Source organism: Heterodontus francisci, chromosome 2 (genome assembly GCF_036365525.1).
Source record: "Heterodontus francisci isolate sHetFra1 chromosome 2, sHetFra1.hap1, whole genome shotgun sequence".
Classification (NCBI taxonomy): domain Eukaryota; kingdom Metazoa; phylum Chordata; class Chondrichthyes; order Heterodontiformes; family Heterodontidae; genus Heterodontus; species Heterodontus francisci.
Window position 1 is genome coordinate 112,952,484 of NC_090372.1, and position 22,953 is coordinate 112,975,436.

General features: G+C 42.4%; 1 protein-coding gene and 1 pseudogene across 1 annotated transcript in view; one reads left to right on the forward strand and one right to left on the reverse strand.

Annotated features, from left to right (window-relative positions):
• ica1 (islet cell autoantigen 1) overlaps positions 1-22,953 on the forward strand; it is a 200,011-nt gene that overhangs the window by 69,679 nt on the left and 107,379 nt on the right. The window contains exons 6-7 of the mRNA XM_068051235.1: positions 1,134-1,259; positions 7,981-8,079. Of these exons, the coding sequence (XP_067907336.1) occupies positions 1,134-1,259; positions 7,981-8,079 (225 nt within the window). The remainder of the gene's footprint in view (positions 1-1,133; positions 1,260-7,980; positions 8,080-22,953) is intronic.
• On the reverse strand, positions 12,507-14,109 carry LOC137351829 (endonuclease 8-like 1 pseudogene; annotated as a pseudogene).

Sequence of the window (22,953 nt, forward strand, 5' to 3'; positions counted from 1 at the left end):
GAAATCAACCAGACAGGTTTTTCTCCGATTTAAACAAGAAAGGTAAGTTTATTAACCTTAAAACTCTAACTCAGTTAAAACAATTAAGAATATGCAACGCAACCAAGCTAGCATGCAAATGCAATAAACAAACACGCAAATAGATACAGAGGAGGAGGAAGAATTAAAATGGGGGGAAGGTTTGAAATAGTAGATGGAAATTCAGTTCCTGGTTTGAGTTGGATGTAAGGTCTTTGATTGAAATTAAGTCTTGCAATTCTCGTTGGGGCTCAGTGCACACTTTCAAATTTGTTTTGTTGGTCTTCTGTCTTGAGGCTTGAGTTACCTCCGTGAGTCCCTGGAACTGCGTGAGCGAGAAAGAGAGAGATGCTCTCTTCTTGAGGTTCAATTGCAGTGTCTTCTAAAATTGTTCTGTGTCAGGTGCAATTCAAAAAACCCCAGTTGGCCAGCAGGTTAGTCATGTGACTAGCTCCTTGTTTGGAGTAGCCTCGCCTGCAAGATTTGTGGATTCCTCCAAGCTTACCAGACACTCTCAGTGGGGGAGTGGAATACTGGCTCTTCCACAGTCAATGACTCTCAATGTCTTCTGATCATCACTGTTGGCAAACCCATCTGGCTAATTGGATCAGGTAATACTCCCATTGTCTCTCCATGCCACTGTCTGTTAGAATGCAAATGTGCAGCCACGTTTTCAGCCACTGTTCTGTGATCTCTTAAAGCAAGTTTGTTCAATGTCCAGTAACAGTTCAAAAATAATATTCCATATGCAGAAATTAATATGACTCATTTCGTCAGGTGTGGTTTCCATCACAACAGTTATAAACTTACTAATAACCATTTCCAATGAGAGCAAGGAAAATTTTGTTCCACTAATGTCACTTTGTAGAATGAAGATATGCTTCCATTATTCAGCAACAGCGAAAGAGGTTTTACATCTGATTGTTTGCAAACAGAAATTCTGGTTCGGGGAAGATCAAAACGCTTGATAAAATCTGTTTTGATTGATTGGTTTTGTTGAACAGTAGATTAATGACACAGTGAAATGTTTTGACTTTTCAACTTTTTCTTGTGTTTCTCGCTCTGACAGCTGTTTTCAATGTCTACATAATTAGGTGATTTCTTTATAATTTAAGGTCCAAGGCCAAGTTCGCCACACAAAGATTCACTTTGACAAACTAAAGAATGATGTGTGCCAGAAAGTGGACCTTCTTGGAGCAAGTCGATGCAATCTTCTTTCTCACATTTTAGCAACATATCAGGTAAAAGCATGAGAATTTTTTGATCTTATTCTGTTTGCAATCTCTCATCAGCAAACTAGACGAGTTAATTGTAAACAAAAAATTGAATCAAGTGAAAAATAGAAACCAGTCTGAAATAACATTTTGAAAAGAAAAATGATTCAGGAGTGAAATAAACAGTACGTTTTAATCCCATTTTTATCCTTCCTCTGCCCATTCCCAAATATGTCTGCTCTCTGAAAAGGACAAATAAGGCTGCAGTATTCTGCACATATTGATCTGAGACTGGTTTGTGTTCGAATGTGCAGCAGTTACTTTGACTGAAGTCATACTGAAACTCAAAATTGTTGAACTTTTGAGTTATTTGGTTGATTGAATAAATCTACTTCCATGAACCAGCATGTGTACTTATTATGGATGTTGGTGTGACATGCACACATCATCAGAAAGCAAGCACTGAAAGTGAAAACTTAAGAAACTTCTCCTGAACAAATTGAACTGTAGCTTTAAAAATATACAACACCTTGGACATGCAGTATTCGATCAGTTCATCAGACTTCCTGCTGTACATCTGATCTATATCAGTTATACTGCCACCTGCAAACTGAGAAATGGCTTGAATTCCCCACTTATAATATAATACGGTACAGAGTCTGATTGCAGAGTAGCTCCATAACAGTTTTTAGCAGCGGCACAAAAGTGGCAGTATATCTGCAGCCCGAGTCAAGTTTCCCATGATTTCTACCGCCAATATAACAATATACTCAGCAGACAGGAAGTCTGAAATCTGCTTTTGTTGGGATGTGTAACATAAAGGCTGTAATATTTACAGGAAATCGGGGTGGCAGTGGAGGAATGTGGTTGCAAGTTGGGGAAGCCTGGAGTTCCTGGAGATGTGGAGGGTCTGTGAATTTAATGGCAGGACCGCATTATCATGTTGTTATTCCATTTCCTGCCCAGTAGTCAGATTGAGAGGCTGGCCAGCTGCCAGGTGGGAAGGTCAGGAGTAGAAGGCAGCAGCCAGGAACCAGTGAGGACTTAAGTGAGATACTCCAATGCTGTTGTGATATGCCAGAGTTAGACCCTTCCTAAAATACGCACTAAATTCCAGTAGAAGTGACTTCTGGCAGAAGATGTCCTGCTCCTAAGTGGTACATGGGTGCAAATGGCAGAATATTGAGGACCACAGTTACTGGCCGCAAAACTTGACTCTGTGGTGATATCAGCGCTATGGATGCCCGGGGAGGCAATAATAATGGCCATAGCACTTCTGGCCACTTCCAGCATGGCCTGTGCAGCGCACCATACTTGTAAGGGCACTAGCATGGGTTTGCTATATGTGCACCAGAAGCATGCAGAGTGGGCAGACTGTGATGTCACTCAGCATCTCGTGTTGTTTTGGTGCTTAATTAGTTGTCAGTAAGAAGCTAATCAGACTCTGATTCCCCTAAAATCTCATCTCCACATCACCGCTGTCCACAATTCCCCACTGTTCCATTTTTCTGTTATGGATGGCCTTACAGAGCGACCTCGAGCAGCTTTGGGCCTTATGGGTCCAGCTTCAGGCTGCATCATCTAGGCCTGGGCAGGAAAGGTCTGGAGGGGCTGGCTGATGGGCAACAACAAGGGCACTGACAGAATAGCAGTTGTAAGAGTATGGATGCTGCCATCGTGAGATTGGACAACAGATTCCTGGGGCAGTGCTTTAGCAATCAGTAGGAATCTGCGAGAGCACAGATTGCTGGACTGCTGTAAGAGCCTGCATGCCCTTTGAGCACTGTGTCATGATCCTGTTTTTTTTTTCCTTGGGAAATATTGCAGTGCGCCTTTAAGGCAGCAAAAGATCAGTACTTCTTTAAGGCAGCCAGCTTCAGAAGTGAAAATACATCTTGGTTGTCTGGATACAAGTATACAGAGAGGGAGAACAGGACATACAATGTTGCATTTTGATTTTGAAAACTGGCTTTGCAGAGACAGTTGACACAACTGTGTGCTAGCACCTGAAGGGAGAAAGGAGAGCTCTCAGACCATTTAAACTGAAAGAAGAGAAGTCCGTTTATTATTATCTCTCAAAATTCTAAAAAGTCAAGTCAGATTAATTCTTTAAAAAAAAATAAGAGCAAATTGTTGATCTACTGTGTTCATCGCTGGAAAAGAAGAGTAACAGTTCAACTGCTGAACTGGACTGCTGAATTTCCTATTGTTGAAGAACCTGTTTTTGTCCCCCATCGGACAACTGCGAAGACTTCAAGCAACCTTGGACTGCTTCTACACTGAAGATTCCATTTCATCAGGAACATAAATCTGCAAAGACTTTATTGTTATTTCTATTTTGTCGGGCAGCTAATTAAACACCAAACTACCGTTTGGGTATATGTATGTGAATGCAGGAGTTAGATTCTTTAAATAAGTTATAGGGTATTTACATACTGTTTTATCTTATGCCAGAGTAATGTTTAACATTTTAGTTTTTTAATGAACAGTTAATTTGTTGATATCTAAAGATACCTGGTATGGTTCGCCTCATTTGGGGGTTACCAGATTGTTTCAGTTCGGCTGTGGCTTTCTTTGATTTGGAAAGCTTTAAGATATGTATGATGCGACCTGTGGAGCAGCGGGACTGAATTGACAGTGCATTGCTCCCACCGCAGTCAGAATTATATATATTTTGATTGGGGACTTTGTTCTGAGCAGTTGTACCATAACAACTGGTATAATGAAAGGTCACAGACCTGAAACATTAACTCTGCTTCTCTCTCCACAGATGCTGCCAGACTTGTTGAGTATTTCCAGCATTTTCTGTTTTTATTTCAGATTTCCAGCATCCACAGTATTTTGCTTTTGTATTATTAATTCATTGCATGCTGGATATCTTGATATTTCTCTCAACCAACTCATCTGTGCTGTCATTCCAGCGTTCCATTCCATTTAATGATATGGGGATAACCATCGCTTCATAACCTCTAACCTTTGTTTTTACTGAAATATCTTTAGCCTTCCATACCCTGCTTAATCTTCCAAAAGCAGCAGAAGCAAGTCCAATCCTTATTTTGATACCTTCTTCACAACTCCTATTCTCTGGTATTAGTCCATTAAGGTATACAAGCCTTTCCACTTGTTCAACCGCATCCCCTCCAAGTGTAATTCTACCTCTTCCTGATACCTCTCAAATTACATTATCTTTGTTGTCTTTATGTTAATCTGTAATTTGAATGTACATGGTAGAATAGAATATTTTATTGGTTCATCTCTGCAGATCTTTGTTAAATGTTGCGATGAGGTCTGTGTCATCAGCAAATCTGAGGTTGTTTAAAATCTTGCCACATTACAGTTTCTAATCCTATATAAAATAAGTAGGGTGTGCATTGTTGTCACACCCCAACTGTTGATTTAAACCATTCTGTCAGTTTCCTATCCGCGCTTAACAGCACTCTGGGCTTGTTATAGATGTTTTCTATTAATCTGACAAGTTTCTCAGAAACACCATACATTCTTACACTTGCCATATCCCTTCTCACCATACACTGTCAAAGTCCTGCTTAAAATCTATGGAGTTGTTGTAGCAATGGATGTTGTGCTCCTTAAATTTCTCCAAAGTCTGTCTTATCACAAATGTTTGATCCATTGTACTTCATCCTGGTCTAAAAACAGCTTATTCAATGCAGTACCATTTCAATGTATCTTTTCATTCTCCTCTGCAGTATGTAAGTAAATACTTTCCTGGGTATACTCAGTAAGCTGATTCCCCTGTAATGGCTGCATTTACTCTTGTCTATTTTTTTGGAAATTTGGTATTCTTCTTGCCTTTCCCTAATCTCCAGGTACTTATTCTTCTCAAATTTAGTTAAATAGCCTATACACTGTATGTTCCTTGCCTGCCTGGAACAACTCTCCAGTTACATTAGCAATATCAGAAATTTGGATCTTTTTCTTTTTCAGACTGTCAATAGGAATATTTACTTGGTCGCCAATGAATTCCAGCATCAAATACCTTATATTTGTAGAGGACAGTTTCTCCATAACCAATTCATCCACCATGCTGTCTGCATTATACAGTTATTCAAAATACTTTGTCCATAGCTTGCTCCCCACCTGTCTGTCCTCAATTACTTGATCATTTTGATAAATGTACCATTTTAAGTTTGAATGATTTACTTCGTAGTTCTCTTGCCTTGCAATATAGCCTCTGTGGTTCATCTCTTTTGACATCTCTGCTTTTTTTACATTTCTACTTCTACCTTCATTTAATTGACATTAATTGGAGTATTGCATCCAGTTCTGGGCACTACACTTTAGGAAGGATGTGAAGGCCTCAGAGAGAATGCAGAAACGATTTCCCAGAATGGTTCCAGGGATGAGGGATTTTAGATATGTGGGTGGATTGGAGAAGTTGAGGTTGTTCTCCTTAGAGAAGAGAAGGTTGAGAGGAGTTTTGATAGAAGTATTCAAAATCATGAGTGGTCTAGACAGAGTAGATAGAAACTGTTCCCCATGGTGAAAGGGTCCAGAATGAAGGGCATCGATTTAAAGTGATTGGCAAAAGAGCCAACATCAACATGAGGAAAAGCTTTTTGACGCAGTGAGTGGTTAGGATCTGGAATGTACTGCCTGAGTGTGTGATTAAAGTATAGATAAAAAAGTTGCAGTATAATAACAAACATAGGGTGCGGTTAATTCTTTATGTCTCTGAAGGTTTCTAGCTTTAGGATATATTAATTCAGTTGCAATCCAGTGTCATTTGTCATGTGAGGTTATTTAAAACAAAGATGATGATGAAATCACTTCACAAGTACTTTAAGCCAAAAGTAAAATCTGAAGGATAGAAATTAATTTGGTGTTTTGCTTCTGAGAATTGTCACAGACCTGAGAAATATACATTTGAATAGTTGACTATTCTACTGGTAGTTAATTGGTAATTCATTGTTACAATAAAAGTTAATTAGCTGTTGACTATTACAATGGAAGCTAATTAATATTTTTTAAATATTGCTCAATTCATCTTTAGTGTTGATGAGCCAATTTTAAATGTTTGAACAAGGAACGGCTTCTAAATCTGGATAAATATAGTTTCTCATAACAGTTGAATTGTATAAATGGTACACAATCTAGTTATAAGTATTGAAAGATGACAGCACTGCAGCTAATTTTATGTCTTTTTGATATGGATTCTCTGTTTCTTCCTTACCAAATGAATGATTAAGTGTATGTGAATTGAATTTAAAATATTGTTTCTTACTGGAGAAGGCTTGGCTGAGCATGATTTGGTTTATTGTATGTCTACTGAAGTCCTGATAAGCAGAAATGAATTATCAGTGACAGAACATCAGTTCAGATTTAAACAAAATTTATCCCTGCCCTAGAATTCGTATATTACCAGTCATTCAAGTTGTGACAATCTAATTACTCAAACCTATTTAACTCAACAGATCAGTCCTTCTTCCTACTGTGTTACAAGTTTTCTTTATGCCATTGATTTGAAAACTGAATTTGACTGCCGCCTAATTGAATTTGACCAGAGTGAACAAAGAGTTGAGATTTCATGTTGCTTTATAAAACCCTTGTTCCAAGCATTGATCTGACTGTGAAGAAAAAATACTCAATTTTAAACTACATCTTTAATAGCTTCATGGAATATTTTGACTATATAATAATGTATACGAGATCAGAACTTGTACTGAAAAGGAGATTTGGAAATTTGCATATTGTAAAACTCAATTCAGATCATTTTTATTGAGGATAGAGTTTGATTTTTTTTAAATTATACATTTGCATGTTCTATGTTTCTGAATTTTACGCCACCCCAGTGGGTCGGATGATGGCATGGGGGCGGCGTAAAATTGAGCAGGAGGCTCCGGGAAGCCTACCCGCTCCGCTCCTGCCTTCGGTGAATTTTACAGCGATCGGATGGGGGGGAAGAAACGACCCGCTCACCTGAGGCCAATCAAGGCCCTTAAATGGCCACTTAACGGCCACTTGAGGGCCCTCGCCCGCGTCCACGGGTATTTTACCCATGGCAAGCGGGCATGCAGGGGGCATGAAAGGCTGCCCAGCGAAAGCTGCCAGCCTTTCTGTGCCCCAGGGGGGGCGAGTCATGGCACAGGGTGCCCGACAGAGGGCCACCCCTGCCTCCCAAACCACTCCCGGGACCCAAGATGCCCCCTCCTACCAAACGACCACCTAGCCTCACCAGGGCACGACCGATCCCCCTGGTGAGGTATGCCAAAGTTACCCACTCTCTAGGGTCCATGGCGTCAGCTAGGCTGCAGTCCCAGCAGTGGCCACCGCTCCCAGTGGGACTAAGAGCTGCTGGCCTGCTGATTGACCGGCAGCTCATGGAGGCGGGACTTTCTCCCTCGAGTGGGTTGAAGTCCCACCTCGGGACAATTAAAGCCTGGGGATCCGTAAAATATGGGACAGATCCCCGGGCTGAGCGGAAGCGGGTTCACCACCGACTTTTGCGCCGGTGGCGAATTCCCTTCCGCTGAGGGTAAAATCCAGCCCAATGTGAGTTCTTTGTTGCTGGGGCTGTAAAAACATGATGTATACTGTTTTGTTACTGTTGGGAATTATAGTTATTTAATTCAGTAATGAGTAAGTTGCAGAATGAATGTGAGGTATTTGTAGATCTGCAACACATGAATCCTATAAATTAAACATTCAGTATTTGGCTGGTAAACATAAATAGTAAACACATTCGACAGTGATATTACATTAAAATGTTTGCTTCTTTTTCCTGATTCAGACAACATTACTCCATTTCTGGGAAAAGACATCCCACACAATGGCAGCTATTCATGAAAGTTTCAAAGGCTACCAGCCATATGAATTCGCAATGTTGAAGGTAAATGCATATTTGGATTTGCATGTTCATTATAGTTACATAAAAGTAAAAAAAACCTATTCACTGTTCTTCGTCATCTTCCTTCCTATGCGTGTCAAAAAAAGGTTCCCATCTCTTTCAAGATTTCTTATAATTACTTATATGTATAAATCTTTCTGATGTGAAAAACATGAATGAAGCAATTATTAAAATAATACTGCTGGGTACAGTCTGGAAGGTAAGAAAAAGGGACTCGTGAATGAGTTTCAGGTCACATTTAGAATTAGGTTTAGTTTCAAAATGCTTTCAGAAAGTGTGTGTGAACTGTGTCTGCAACTTGTTTTTCTCATTCCTGGATATTGTCCCTCAGGGATTAGCCTATGATGCCTTGCTTGAACTTTCTCACCGTTTTCATGTCCACAATTTAGCGAGAAGTATGATGACATTTTTTTATTCATTCAGCAAGTGTGGGCGTTGCTGGCAAGGCCATCCCTAAATGCCCTTGAGAAGATGATTGTGAGCCCCTTCCTTGAACCGCTACAGTCTGTGTGGTGATGGTACTCCCACAGTGCTGTTAGGTAGAGAGTTCCAGGATTTTAACCCAGCAATGATGATGGAATGGAAGTATATATCCAAGTCAAGATGGTGTGATGAACCTATATAAAACACTGGTTCAATCTCATCTGGAGTATTGTGTCCAATTCTGGGCACTGCACTTTAGGAAGAGTGTGAAGGCTTTCACGAGGGTGCAGAAAAGACTTAAGAGAATGGTTCCAGGAATGAGGGACTTCAGTTACATGGCTAGATTGAAGAAGCAGGGGTTTTCCTTGGAGAAGAGAAGGTTGAGAGATGATTTGATAGAGATGTTCAAAATCATGAGGGGTCTGGAAAGAGTAGTTAGAGAGAAACTGTTCCTTTTGGCGGAGGGGTCAAGAACCAGAGGACACAGATTTAAAGTGATTCGCGAAAGAACCGAAGGTGACTTGAGAAAACTTTTTTTATGCAGCGAATGGTTAGGATCTCAAATGCATTGCCTGAGTGTGGTGAAGTCAGATTCAATTGTGGCTTTCAAAAGGAAATTAGATATGCAGCTGAAGATATAAAAAAAAAATTGCTGTATTATGGGGAAAGGGCAGGGGAGTGGGATTAGCTGTATTGCTTTTACAGAGAGCTGACATGGACTCAGTTGGCTGAATGGCCTCCTTCTCTGCTGTAACCATTCTGTGATTCTATGAAAGGGGTCTTAGTGGTGTTCCCATGGAATCATTGTGTAAACATTTAAGGAAATTCAGTAGAGGAAAAATATATGGGAGGATCCTTTGTGGCCTGGAATATTCAACTTCTACTGAGTGATTTTAAACAGAGTTATAATACCTAATTCAATTGTGATAACATTATAGAGCATTTCCCGTTATGTAACAAAAAATTATGTGAAGCAATTTCAAGTATATAGCCTAGAAATTGCACAAATCCCAGAAGTGCAGTTCTGGCCTAAAACTGACGGCAGGGCCTGTACTTGAAGTTGGACAGGTTAGGGTTAAATTCAGAACTAACCTGTGGAAATATTATTTCAGTGAGCAAGTGGTAAAACTGTGGAACAGGCTCCATAAGAAGATGGTGGAAGTAGAAAGTGTTGATTTACTCAATTGCAAATTAGATTTCTTTCAGAGAATAATATTTTGGGATACAACGTATGAGTAATTTGAGATATGGTTAAGTGCAGCATACTTGGGAGGAACAGATGAGTTTAGGCCTATCGTTTCCAAAGCTCTCCATCACCTGAAGGGTTTTCTTGCCTTGTGCCTGGGTCTGTGAAATACTGATTAGTAGTTATTAATTACCATGAATGGTTAAAAGTTCCATTGTTGTTGTATCATGTAACTACAAGGACGATAGAAGGTGAAATAGATGGATCTTGGCCTAGCAAATCTTGTGTTCTATAATTTGAGGTGGAATCCAAATCCACCACGTCACTGCATGTCCAAGCTATCTTGTAAATTCCTGCTCTGGGAGCTAGGTGGGATGGACCTTCTCCTTGAATCATGCAAATCTTATGGTGATGATAATCCTACAATGGTGTAATATAAGGAATTCCTGGAGATTGACCCAGTGATGATGTACGAACGATAAAATATGTCCAGGTCAGGATGGCCTATGACTTGAAGGGGAACTTGAATCTTTTTGATCCCAAGATATTGCTGCTCTTGGCCTTCTCAATGGTAAATATCACAGGAGAGGGAGGTGCTCCAGAAGTAATCTTGGGAAGTTGCTATCCTGCATCCTGTAGATCATAGATACTACAGTGCATCAGTGGTGGAGGGAGATGATGATGACTGCAGTGAAAGGGCACCAATTGGGTGAACTAATTTGACCTGGATGGTGTCTGACTTTTTGTCTGTTATTGCAGCTACATCATTCCAGGCAAGTGCTGAGTGTTCCATCGCACTCCTGAAGTGAGTCTTGGTGGAACAGGAGGTGAACCAGTCATTACAAAATATCCAACCATTTCCAACTGGGTCCCTCAGCTTCCAGAGCGTAAATTGGAAAATATTATACTTCTGGTCCACTTGGGACTCCCCTGTCAGAGCAACAGGGTGACATTCCGAGAACCGTCACTTCTGTGGGGTGGGTGCCTCTGCTGCACTGCCTTCTTTTATTCGTTCATGAGACGTGAGCATCACTGGCAAGACCAGCATTTATTGCACATCCATAATTGCCCTTGAAAAGGTGGTGGTGAGCTGCCTTCTTGAACTGCTGCAGTCCTTTTGGTGTAGGTACACCCACAGAGCTGTTAGGGAGGGTTTGCCAAGATTTTGACACAGCGACATTGACGGAATGGTGATATATTTCAATTCAGGATGGTTTGTGATTTGAAGGGGAAATTAGCAGGTTGTGATATTCCTATGCATCTGCTGCTCTTTATCTTCTAGGTGGTAGAGGTTGCAGGTTTAGAAGGTGCTGTCGAAGGAGTTTTGGCATGTTGCTGCAGTGCATCTTGCAGATGGTACACTCTACTGCCGCTGTGCACCAGTGGTGGATGGACTGGTCTGCTTTGTCTTGCATGGTGTCAAACATCTTGAGTGTTGTTGGAGGCGCACTCATCCAGACAAGTGAAGGGTATTCCATCACATTCTGCCTTGTATATGATGGACAGGCTTTGGGGAGTCAGGAGGTGGGTTACTTGTTACAGAATTCCCAGCCTTTGATCTGCTGTTGTAGCCACAGCATTTAGGGGCTAGTCCAATTAAGTTTCTGGTCAATGATAACCCCCAGGATGTTTATGGTGGGGGATTCAGCGACAGTAATGCCGTTGAATGTCAAGGGGAGATGGTTAGATGGCTACGGGTGCTGGTGCTATGCCAGACTGTTTAAATGAACTAGCCCCAGGGCTTGGAGTAGGATCGTTGTGGGTGAAAGTTCTGCCCATTACACTTCTCAAGGTGTAAAGATGCCGTAGAATTTCTTCCCTTATATTTATTTTAACTCTGGTATAATTTAGTATTTACTTTCATTTTTAATGTGAGATTCTAAGCTACAACGTTGGACTTTGTTTATCTTCAAATATGAAAGATATCAAAGCTGGTACTAATCATATCTTCAGCTTTCACTGAACTATCACCTATATTCGAGCTGAGACTCACATCTTTTAAAATTTATAAATCCTGCCTCTGATTATTTTCAACCAATGTGTTTAAAGCACGTTTGCACTTATTCTGTGCTGCCTTCATTGCTGTTTACCTGATCACATTACAGAAGAGGAAGTCAAACAAGTGACTTATTTTCTAACCAAAAAGAAAATCATAGAATCGTAGAAACTTGAAGTCCAGAAGGAAGCCATTCAGCCAGTCATGCCCGTGCAGGCTCTTTGAAAGAGCAGTCATGCCTGGTCCCACACACTCCACTTTTTGTCCGTAAAGCTGTAAGTTCCTCACCCTCAAATACCTGTTCAATTCCCTTTTAAAAATTACCTGTGGACTCAGCTTCCACCACCTTTTCGGGTCGAACATTCCAGATCCCCACAACTCTGAGAAAAGTTCTCCTGATCTCCCAGCTAGATCTTTTGCCGCTGATTTTAAATAAATGACCTCTGGTTATTGGCCCACTTGCCAGAGGGAGTAGTTTTTCTCTATTGACTCTGTGAAATCCTTTAATCATTTTGAAAATCTCCATGAAATCAACTGTTAACCATCTCTCCAAGGAGAATAGTCCTAACTTTTCCAGCCTCTCCTCAATCCAAGAGATGAGTGTCAGGATGCCACAGAAACAGAAAGTTACAGGCATTTCATTGTCATGGAGTTCTAACTAAGTAGTCATGTTGAGTTCTAGCAGCCCCTCCAATGCTTGGTGATGCTCTCCAACCATACTGCCCTGGTTATCTAAATCTTTCTTGCTTGTAATTTAGTAAAGCCACTTTAATCCAAAGATTCTCTCAGGTTTGTTCTCAAACATTAAAATGGCATGAGAAGCCTCTTTTTCTATTTGGTCCTAGATTTCCTGGATCATTTGCTTGGAGTTTCAGAGAGGAGGAGGCGTAGTGGTAATGTCACTGGACTAGTAATCCACAGCCCAGGCTAATGCCCTGGGGACATGGGTTTGAATCCTACCAATTCAATTAATAAATCTGGAATTAAAAGCTAATCTAATGGTGACCATGAAACCATTGCCGATTGTTGTAAAAACCCATCTGGTTCGCTAAAGTCCCTTAGGGGAGGAAATCTGCTGTCCTTAGCTGGTCTGGCCTACATGTGACTCCAGACCCACAGCAATGTGGTTGACTCTTAAATGGCCTCAGTTCAAGGGCAATTAGGGATGGACAATAAATGCAGGCCCCAGCAACGTCGTCATCCCACGAGCAAATTTTAAAAAAAAGTCTTTTGGAGCATTTGGGAGAGGTGACGGTTTTGCTGCCATTTTCTTTCTACTGTGAGTAGATGTCCCCTTGTTCCCTGACCTGTTTGCAAAGCCTCAATAGTTTATATTGTAACTGTTTTGGCAGTCTGGAGCATCTTCTGGGAAAGATCCTTTGGAATCTTTGGAGTCGTCCGCTGCTTCCAACTTCCTCTTTCCTCAGATGTTAATGCCTTGTTTCCATTTTCATCCACTGCCTTTCTTCTCCAGGAATTGCATTTGGGAGTTTTGGATCCTTTTGGTTCCATTGGTCCTCTGGAACCAAATGGTTCTTCCATTACTATCATGTAGCAACTGCATTCCAGCAATGTAAGAACAGTTGAGCTGTGCTTCAAAAGCCGAGGAATCATCTGACTTCTCTGGATCATAACCCTTGCCACCCAAATGCATGACCTCCATAGGTAGCACGTGACAAAGTTCAAGAAGATCAGGATTCTCCAACTTCATCTTTATCTTCTTACTCAGAGTCAACTCTGCAGTCCTTTTTTGTGCAGCAAAGGTTTCAGCACAGTCCTTGCATTCTCAAACAGTAGAACTTTCAACCAGAATAGAAACCCTGCCCGGAGGTAATTTCAAATGCTGTTGAAGTATTTTTGATCTAATAGTGCCTCACAGGTTGGGCTTTGTCTGATGGTTTGACAGCACATTCAGTCTCAACTTTTCATGTTCAAGCATAACACATGGTCCTCTGTCCAACTGTCCTCCCAACTCCCAAACCACCTTGGATCAGCAAAGCACAGCACCTGCTTTGGGCCTCTCTTTACTGAAGAACTTGAGATGAGCGTGCTTCGAGACCTCTTCCTGAGTAGTCAGTTTGAAGGACCTAGACATTACAAAGTGGATGATTATGTCCATTGGATCTGGTAATTTGTTCTCATGCTCTACCTTCCCATCTTCCTCCTTGGGGCTAAGAGTCAACTTGATCTCTTTCCCTCTTGACACCACAGAAATGAGATAAACATTGAACTTGGACGGCACATCATAGTTTCCTGGTTTATCCCTCTCCCCTTTCTTGAATAGTGTACAACATTAACAACTCTCCAGTGCTTTGTCACTACTCCTTGTATCCAATGAGGATTGAAAGATTGTGCCCAATATGTCTGCTATTTCTACCTTTGCTTCTTTCACTGACCTAGGATGCATTCATCTTGATCAGGTGACTTACCAGTAATCAGTAACACTAATCTTTTTAGTACATCTCTTATCTATTGCTATCGTGTCCATAACTTCCCTTTCCTCTTTTAGTTGCACATCATCTGCTTCCTTGTGAAGCCAGATGCAAAATACTTATTTAATACTTCAACTATGTCCTCTACGTGAATATTTCCCTTTCGGTCCTTAATAGATCCAACTTTTTCCCTAGTTCGCCTCTTACATTTTATATGGTGATGAAATGTTTTGGGGTTCAGTTTAATACAGCCTGCTAATCTTTTCCCGTAAATCTCTCTTTGCCTCCCGTGTTACCTTTTTCAAATCCCTCCTGTACTTTCCATAATCTTCCTAGTTATTAACTGAATGCTCAATAATACGGGTATTGCCAAGAGATAATGAGAGCTAAAGTGGATAGCCACTGAAAATGCGTACAAAGATCATGATGTGCAATAAACCTGCACTAATTGATTGATTAAAATGCAGGCCTCCTCCTGACGTCCCCAGCATCACAAATGCTAGTCTTCAGCCAATTCAATTCACTCCGCGTGATATCAAGAAACGACTGAAGGCACTGGATACTGCAAAGGCTATGGGTCCTGACAATATTCCGGCAATAGTACTGAAGACCTGTGCTCCAGAACTTGCCGCACTGCTAGCCAAGCTGTTCCAGTATAGCTACAACACTGGCATCTACCCGGCAATGTGGAAAATTGCCCAGGTCTGCCCTGTACATAAAAAGCAGGACAAGTCCAACCCGGCCAATTACCGCCCCATCAGTTTACTGCAAAGTGATGGAAGGTGTCATCAACAGTGCCATCAAACAGCACTTATTTATTTATTTTATTTTATTTAGAGATACAGCACTGAAACAGGCTCTTCAGCCCACCGAGTCTGTGCTGACCAAGAACCACCCATTTATACTAACCCGACAGTAATCCCATATTCCCTACCACCTACCTACACTAGGGGCAATTTACAATGGCCAATTTACCTGTCACGTGCAAGTCTTTGGCGGTGGGAGGAAACCGGAGCACCCAGCGAAAACCCGCGCGGTCACAGGGAGAACTTGCAAACTCCGCACAGGCAGTACCCAGAATTGAACCCGGGTCCCTGGAGCTGTGAGGCTGCGGTGCGAACCACTGCGCCACTGTGCCAATAACCTGCTCAGTGATACCCAGTTTGGGTTCTGCCAGGGCCACTCAGCACCTGACCTCATTACAGCCTTGGTTCAAACATGGACAAAAGAGTTGAACTCAAGAGGTGAGGTGAGAGTGACTGCCCTTGACATCAAGGCAGCATTTGACCGAGAATGGCATCAAGGAGCCCTTCGCAAAACTGGAGTCAATACAAATCAGGGAGAAAACTCTCCACTGGTTGGAGTCATACCTAGCGCAAAGGAAGATGGCTGTGGTTGTTGGAGGTCAATCATCTGAGCTCCAGGACATCACTGCAGGAGTACCTCAGGGTAGTGTCCTAGGGCCAAACATCTTCAGCTGCTTCACCAATAACCTTCCTTCAATCATAAGGTCAGAAGTGGGGATGTTCACTGATGATTGCACAATGTTCAGCACCATTCACGACTCCTCAAATACATGTAGAAATGCAGCAAGACCTGGACAATATCCAGGCTTGGGCTGATAAGTGGCAAGTAACATTTGTGCCACACTCATGCCAGGCAATGACAATCTCCAACAAGAGAGAATCTAACCATCTCCCCTTGACATTCAATGGCATTAACATCGCTGAATCCCCCACTATCAACATCCTAGGGGCTACCATTGACCAGAAACTGAACTGGAGTAGCCATATAAATACCGTGGCTGCAAGAGCAGGTCAGAGGCTAGGAATCCTGCGGCAAGTAACTCACCTCCTGACTCCTCAAAGCCTGTCCACCATCTACAAAGCACAAGTCAGGAGTGTGATGGAATACTCTCCACTTGCCTGGATGGGTGTAGCTCCAACAACACTCAAGAAGCTCGACACCATCCAGGACAAAGCAGCCCGCTTGATTGGCACCTCATCCACAAACATTCACTCCCTCCACCACCGACGCACAGTGGCAGCAGTGTGTCCCACCTACAGGAGGCACTGCAGTAACGCACCAAAGCTGCTTAGGCAGCACCTTCCAAACCTGCGACCTCTACCAACTGGATGGTCAAGGGCAGCAAATGCATGGGAACACCGCCACCTGCAAGTTCCCCTCCAAGTCACACACCATCCTGACTTGGAACTATATCGCCGTTCCTTCACTGTCGCTGGGTCAAAATCCTGGCACTCCCTTTCCAACAGCACTGTGGGTGTACCTACCTCCCATGGACTGCAGCAGTTCAAAAAGACAGCTCACCACCACCTTCTCAAGGGCAATTAGGGATGGGTAATAAATGCTGGCCTGGCCAGCGACACCCACATCCTAACAATGAATTTTTAAAAAAAGGTGCCACATAAAAGATGGGCAAGATAACAGCACATGGAGTTGGGGGAAAAAAATAGCATGGTTAAGGGACAGGAAGCAAAGAGTAGGGATAAACAGGGCATTTTCAAGTCAGCAGGCTGTAACTGGTGGAGTGCCACAAGGATCGGTGCTGGGGCCTCAGCTATTTACAATTAATATTAATGACTTAGATGAAATGATAGAGAGTAATGTATCCAAGTTTATGGACAATACAAAGCTAGGTGAGAATGCAAGCTGTGAGGAGGACACAAAGAGGTATAGACAAGTTAAGTGAGTGGGCAACAAGGTGGCAGATGGAGTATAATGTGGGAAATTGTGAGGTTACAAGAGAGAGTTAACAATATCTGTTGATATTGGGACTAACAGCGGAAGTTGGGTCGTCAACATGTTTAGTAGGAATAGGGTCGAGGGAGCAGGTAGAGGGTCTCATGGACAAGATGACCTTGGAGAGGGCATGAGGAGTGATCAGGGAGAAATTAGAGAAAGGTGCTAGTTCAGGGCTAGGGCAAGGGGGAACTTTTAGAGGAAGTTTGGCCCAGTGGGCTAGTGGAAGGGAGAAACGCGGCAGTGACAGCTGATCAGTTGGTCTCGAACTTTGTGACAAAGAAGACCATGAACTCCTCATATTTATTGTTGGAGATGAGAGTAGAGGGGACGGGGAGAGTGGTTTAAAAATACAGTTTGCAGTAAAGAAAAAAAGTAATAGGTTTTCTTTGTATTCCAGGATTATCCTGGAATAGTGAGCAGTTTTAGCAGACGAGAGCAGGACCCAGTAGAGCTTTATGTGGTTCAGACACATCTGACGGTCCATGGCTAAACCAGCTCTCCGCCTTATGCTTTCAAGTCTGCGTCCTTTGAACTTAAGAGAGCTAAGAAGAGGGCCACACCTGGGGAATGGTCAGGGTGTGAGAGAGTAATGGTTTTACTGGGGACTAGGGTGTCAAAGTTGAAGGTGAGGGTGTGGTTGAGCAAATCAGTAGCTGCAGAAATGTTGTGGCGAATGGAGGGCCAAAGGCTAGACAGTTGGATTTTGAAAGTGTAGTTGTAAGTGAATTAGGGGATAATCTTTTCCAGAGCAACATATTTACAATGTTAGTTTAATAATTTTACATTATCAGACAATAAAGTTGTACTGACAAAGACATGGAAAGCATTTGTATGTAATGTTAAGTGCGGTGAATGGAAAATTGGAATTGCTGTAGATTTACTTTGGCAAGATTTACCCCATAGTGTGAAAACTCACGGTACTGATTATTTGTATTGTGTATCTCTCATACTACAAAAATCTGTTGCTGTTGGTTTCACTGTGGCATTTTTATCGTACTGAGAAAATTGTGCTGTTTGTGAGTTTTTCTCTATTCCCAGTAAGAAAAAAGCAGAGTGAAGCAACATTATTACAAGAGAGCAAATGCACTTGTATCCAAAAAAATAAATAAATGGATGTCATTAAATAAACAAAAATATTTGATTTAAAATAAGGAAATAATTCCTTTTATCATCAGTCATAGTGACTTACTTTTGTATGACATCTGTGACCTGTGCTCATTGATTTGCCAATATGTGGTTAATTGCCTCAGTCTTTTGGAATTTCTGCAATGATGTACAGTTACAGTCAAAACTCTGTTAAAATAAATTGTTAGATTAATCAGTTATTAGGTTAAATGTTTCAACTCTTCTCATTAATGAGAGATCAGATAATTCGCAAACTTACATAGAATTGAGGGATGCCATTTGGCCCATCTATCTCATCCTTCCATCACAACATCTAACTGCCTTTTGAATGATTCAAGAATTTTTTGTCTCCACGACCCCACTTGGAAGACTATCCCAGTTCATTCCTTGCGTGAAGAAATGCTTCTTGACATCAGTCCTGAAGTTGCTTTTTACCATTTTTGGTAAAATGTTATGTCCTCTTGTCCCACAGTCATGATTTAACTTGAAATAGTGCCCTGGATTAACCTTTCTTGTTTCACTTAATTATACTTGTATAACTTTATAATGTCTGCTCTATTTTGCTTTCTTTCAAAACAGAAGAGTCATGTTTTTATAACCATTCCTCATAGATAAGAACATAGGAACAGGACAAGGCTCTTTAGTCCCTCAAGCCTCTTCCATTATTTAATTCGACCATGGCTGATTTGTATGTTAACACCAATTACCCTCTTATGTTCTGCAATGCCTATTATCCTTGCCTGACAAAAATCTGTCAATTTTAGTTTTTACATTTTCTATTGGCCTAGCCTCAACACCTTTCAGGGGAGAGGGTTCCAGACTTCCACTACCCCTTGTGTGAAAAAATGCTTTCTGACATCACCCCTGAACTGCTTAGCTCTAATTTAAGTTTATGCCCCCTTGTTCAGGACTCTCCCACCAGAGGAGATGGGGTAGATACAGAGAAACTATCAAATCCTTTAGTCATCTACACTGCACAGTGGCGCAGTGGTTAACACTGCAGCCTCACAGCTCCAGCGACCCGGGTTCAGTTCTGGGTACTGCCTGTGCGGAGTTTGCAAGTTCTCCCTGTGACCACGTGGGTTTTCGCCGGGTGCTCCGGTTTCCTCCCACAGCCAAAGACTTGCAGGTTGATAGGTAAATTGGCCATTGTAAATTGCCCCTAGTCTAGGTAGGACATCTCTCAGGTCAAAAAATTAAAACTCCCTGCTGTATATCAGAAATTCAGCCCATGATTTCTGATATGCTGTCTTGTAGGGCAAGGATCCCTGCCACAAGAGCAAAGTCAGAAAATTATCTCTTGGGGATCAGCCTTCCGAGGGCTCTGATGTTGCACTTGTGCCTTGATGATCAGAGTTGAATGCAGTACTTGAGATACGACCTGGCCGGATATTGTACAGCTTCAGGTGACAGGCTTATGCTCTGCTTACAGGCAATATAGCTCCACATTCTGTTTGCTTTGTTGCTTTCTGTTCTGTAGTGACTCAGTCTATTGTCAGTCCCACTTTTAACCTCTCTCCTCGCTAATTCAACACCATTCATTTACTAAATATATCCGTCACTATTTTTCTTCCAGCATATAAAACCATGTACTTATAATTGTATTATCTGCCACAGTTCTGCCTAGCTGCAAGTATCATCTGGCTGCTTTACCAGAATCTACTGCTTCACTCCTTCCTGTCTCTCTAAACTGTAAAGCTAGGGACAGAAGGTCCATTTTCCTGGAAATCTAGGAAATCAGTTCTTGCATGCTTAATTTTCGTGATCTCTTTTTCAAATTTCTGATTTTGAGAATTTTGTAACTGTGCACAGAAGGTTGTGAGGTTGCTTGAAAGGAGCTACCACATCTTAACATCCAATGAAGATGTACATTTACAGCCACTGATAGACCCCACCCTGTCCTGGTTCCCAAGTATGGTAGCAGTATTGTGCATTGTTTTGTTGTGGTTTTCCTCAGGAATCTTAACCCTCAATTAACAGGGGAAGTGGAGCGGAAAGGGTGTGGCGGAGCACGGTAGTGGGTGAACAACCCGGCAAAGCTAGGGTCATGGAGGCCCTGCCTTCTTAACAGCAGGGCCTCATGTAAATAAAAGTGTGCAGGCGTCTGCTCAACAGCCATCCTGATTGACAGCCTGGCTGGCGACAGGGCAAGAATTTGTAGCATTGTGGGTTTGGAAGATGCTGTCGAAGGAGCCTCGGTGAGTTGCTGCAATGCATCTTGTAGCTGGTATACATTGCTGTCACCATGCACCAGTAAAGAAAGCAGTGAATGTTTTAAAGTGGTGGTTGGGGTGCCAATCAAGCAGGCTGCTTTGTCCTGGATGATGTTGAGCTTCTTGGTTGTTGTTGGAGTTGTATTCATTCAGGTAAGTGGGAAGTATTCATCACACTCCTGACTTGTGTCTAGTTGATGGCAGAAAGGTTTTAGGGAATCTGTATGTGAGTTACTCGCTGCAGAATTCCGAGCCTCTAGCCAGAGTATTTATATGGCTGGTCCTGTTAAGTTTCTCGACACTGGTGCCCCCCAGGATTTTGATGTTGGGGGACTCAGTAAAGTCTTTGAACGTCAACAGGAGATGGGTATTTTTTTCTCTTGTTGGAGATAGTCATTTCCTGGCACTTGTGTGATGAGAATGTTACTTACCTCTTATCAGCCCAAGCCTGAACGTTTTCCAGGTCAGTGCCGCAACACGCAATTATACCAATGCAGCAATTATATCTTTAACAGTAAGGAGGAAATATCACCCCCCCCCCCCCCACCTAGTGGTTGTGTTACCTAAGAATTACAAAAGATCAACCGCAAAGATTGTATAAATGATTAGTTGTAGAAACATCAGAGCTACATAAAACAATTATATGTTTCTTGATTGCTCTGTATGTGTGTACTCAACTGTACAATAAGGGATTGACATCATCTGAGAAAATGAAAGCTGTAACTCCAAGTGACAGGACTTGCTATAGTATAAGACAAAAGATAAAAACTAACATAACATGATGTATATGGGAGCCTGTAGAGCACTATTCAGGTGTTGCAGTCATATTATAGTGACCTCTCAGATGGATTGCAGACCTGGGGCAGAATTTAATATGGCTGTTTAAGGTGGCGTTGAGGGACGGAGAATTGCATCAGTACCGCCTGCCCAGAAATCCAGCGTCCTGACGTCAGTTCCGGATTTTGTCAGCGGTGGGAAAGTACCATGGCAGCATTGCTACCCCAAAGTGATGGGAAGCTATTTTAAATTGCTGAGCAGCTTTCTTCAATGCATTTAAATCTAATTATTCTTGATTTAATTGTCCCCTGTTTCAGTGGACAGTGGACGACACTCACGTGCCTTCGGGCTCACGACCGTTAAAATCTGGTGGCACCAAGGTGAAAGGTTTCAGTGCCACAACGGGAAGGCAGCCCTGAGCATTGCTGCATAGGGGAAGAGTGGGGTTCGGAGGCCATTGTTGAACTGTTGCTGGAGGCTCTGCAAGGCGGGATCGGAATTTCAGGGCCTCCACAGGCTTTAATGTGGGTTTGGAGGGGAGCATTGGGTTACCAAACTGCTGTGAGAGATATTTGGTCGCTCATACTGCTGGAAGAGAGGGTCAGCCATCGGCAAGGTTGGGTTCTGAGGTTCAGCAGGGACTCCACCGATAGAATTGTCAAAAGCTCAGATGCCAAGTCAGGGTCATATCTGTATCGACAGCAATCAGCAGGCCCACAGGCCACCTGACATGGATTTCATACACCCTGTATTTTTGGACCCCCATGGCGTGATCCAGCGCCTCAGACGGAGGGACAGCCAAGAGGTTGCTGGGCTCCAATTTGAGAGCAACAACAGCCGGCCATGCCAAGATGGGCCCACATATGCCAGCATGTGTACCGGACTCTGATCAGCTACCTCCAAATGTCCAAGCACCATAGTCCGCAAAGACTACGGCTCTTCAGGAAGGCTGTCACTGATTTATGTGCCCTGCTGCCAGGTGAATTATGACCTATGGGATTTGGGGGTCACCCTATGCCAGTGGCCCTGAGGATCACCGTGGCACTAAACGTCTACATATCTGGATCCTTCCAGGGATCCACTGGGGACATGTGTGAGGTCTGCCAGACAACAGCCCACTGCTGCATCAAGGAAGTGACCAATGCCCAGTGGGGGTCTCGAGTGTTGTGGTGGTTTGATGTGCTCTAGCACTGCAGGGGGAGGAGGCCTTACATAATGATGAAATGCCTGAGCAACACTCCTCCGCCGACAAGGAGGATGCAGAGGAGGGGAAGGGACAAGCAGCAATGAATGTTGAAGTAAAAGCAAAATACTGCGGATGCTGGAAATCTGAAACAAAAACAAGAAATGCTGGAATCACTCAGCAGGTCTGGCAGCATCTGTGGAAAGAGAAGCAGAGTTAACGTTTCTGGTCAGTGACCCTTCTTCGGAACTGACAAATATTAGAAAAGTCACAGATTATGAACAAGTGAGGTGGGGGTGGGGCAAGAGATAACAAAGGAGAAGGTGCAGATTGGACCAGGCCACATAGCTGACCAAAAGGTCACGGAGAAAAGGCAAACAATATGTTAATGGTGTGTTGAAAGACAAAGCATTAGTACAGATTAGGTGTGAATACACTGAATATTGAACAGCAGCAAGTGCAAACCTGAAGAAAAACAACCTGAAAAAAACAGTGGGTAAGCAAACTGAACAAACTAAGATGAAATGAAATAAATGCAAAAAAAATTGTAAAAAATGTAAAAAGGAATGTAAAAAAAAAGGAAGAAAAAATAACTAAAAATGAAAGTAAAATGGGGGGCTGTCATGCTCTGAAATTATTGAACTCAATGTTCAGTCCGGCAGGCTGTAGTGTGCCTAATCGGTAGATGAGATGCTGTTCCTCGAGCTTGCGTTGATGTTCACTGGAACACTGCAGCAATCCCAGGACAGAGATGTGAG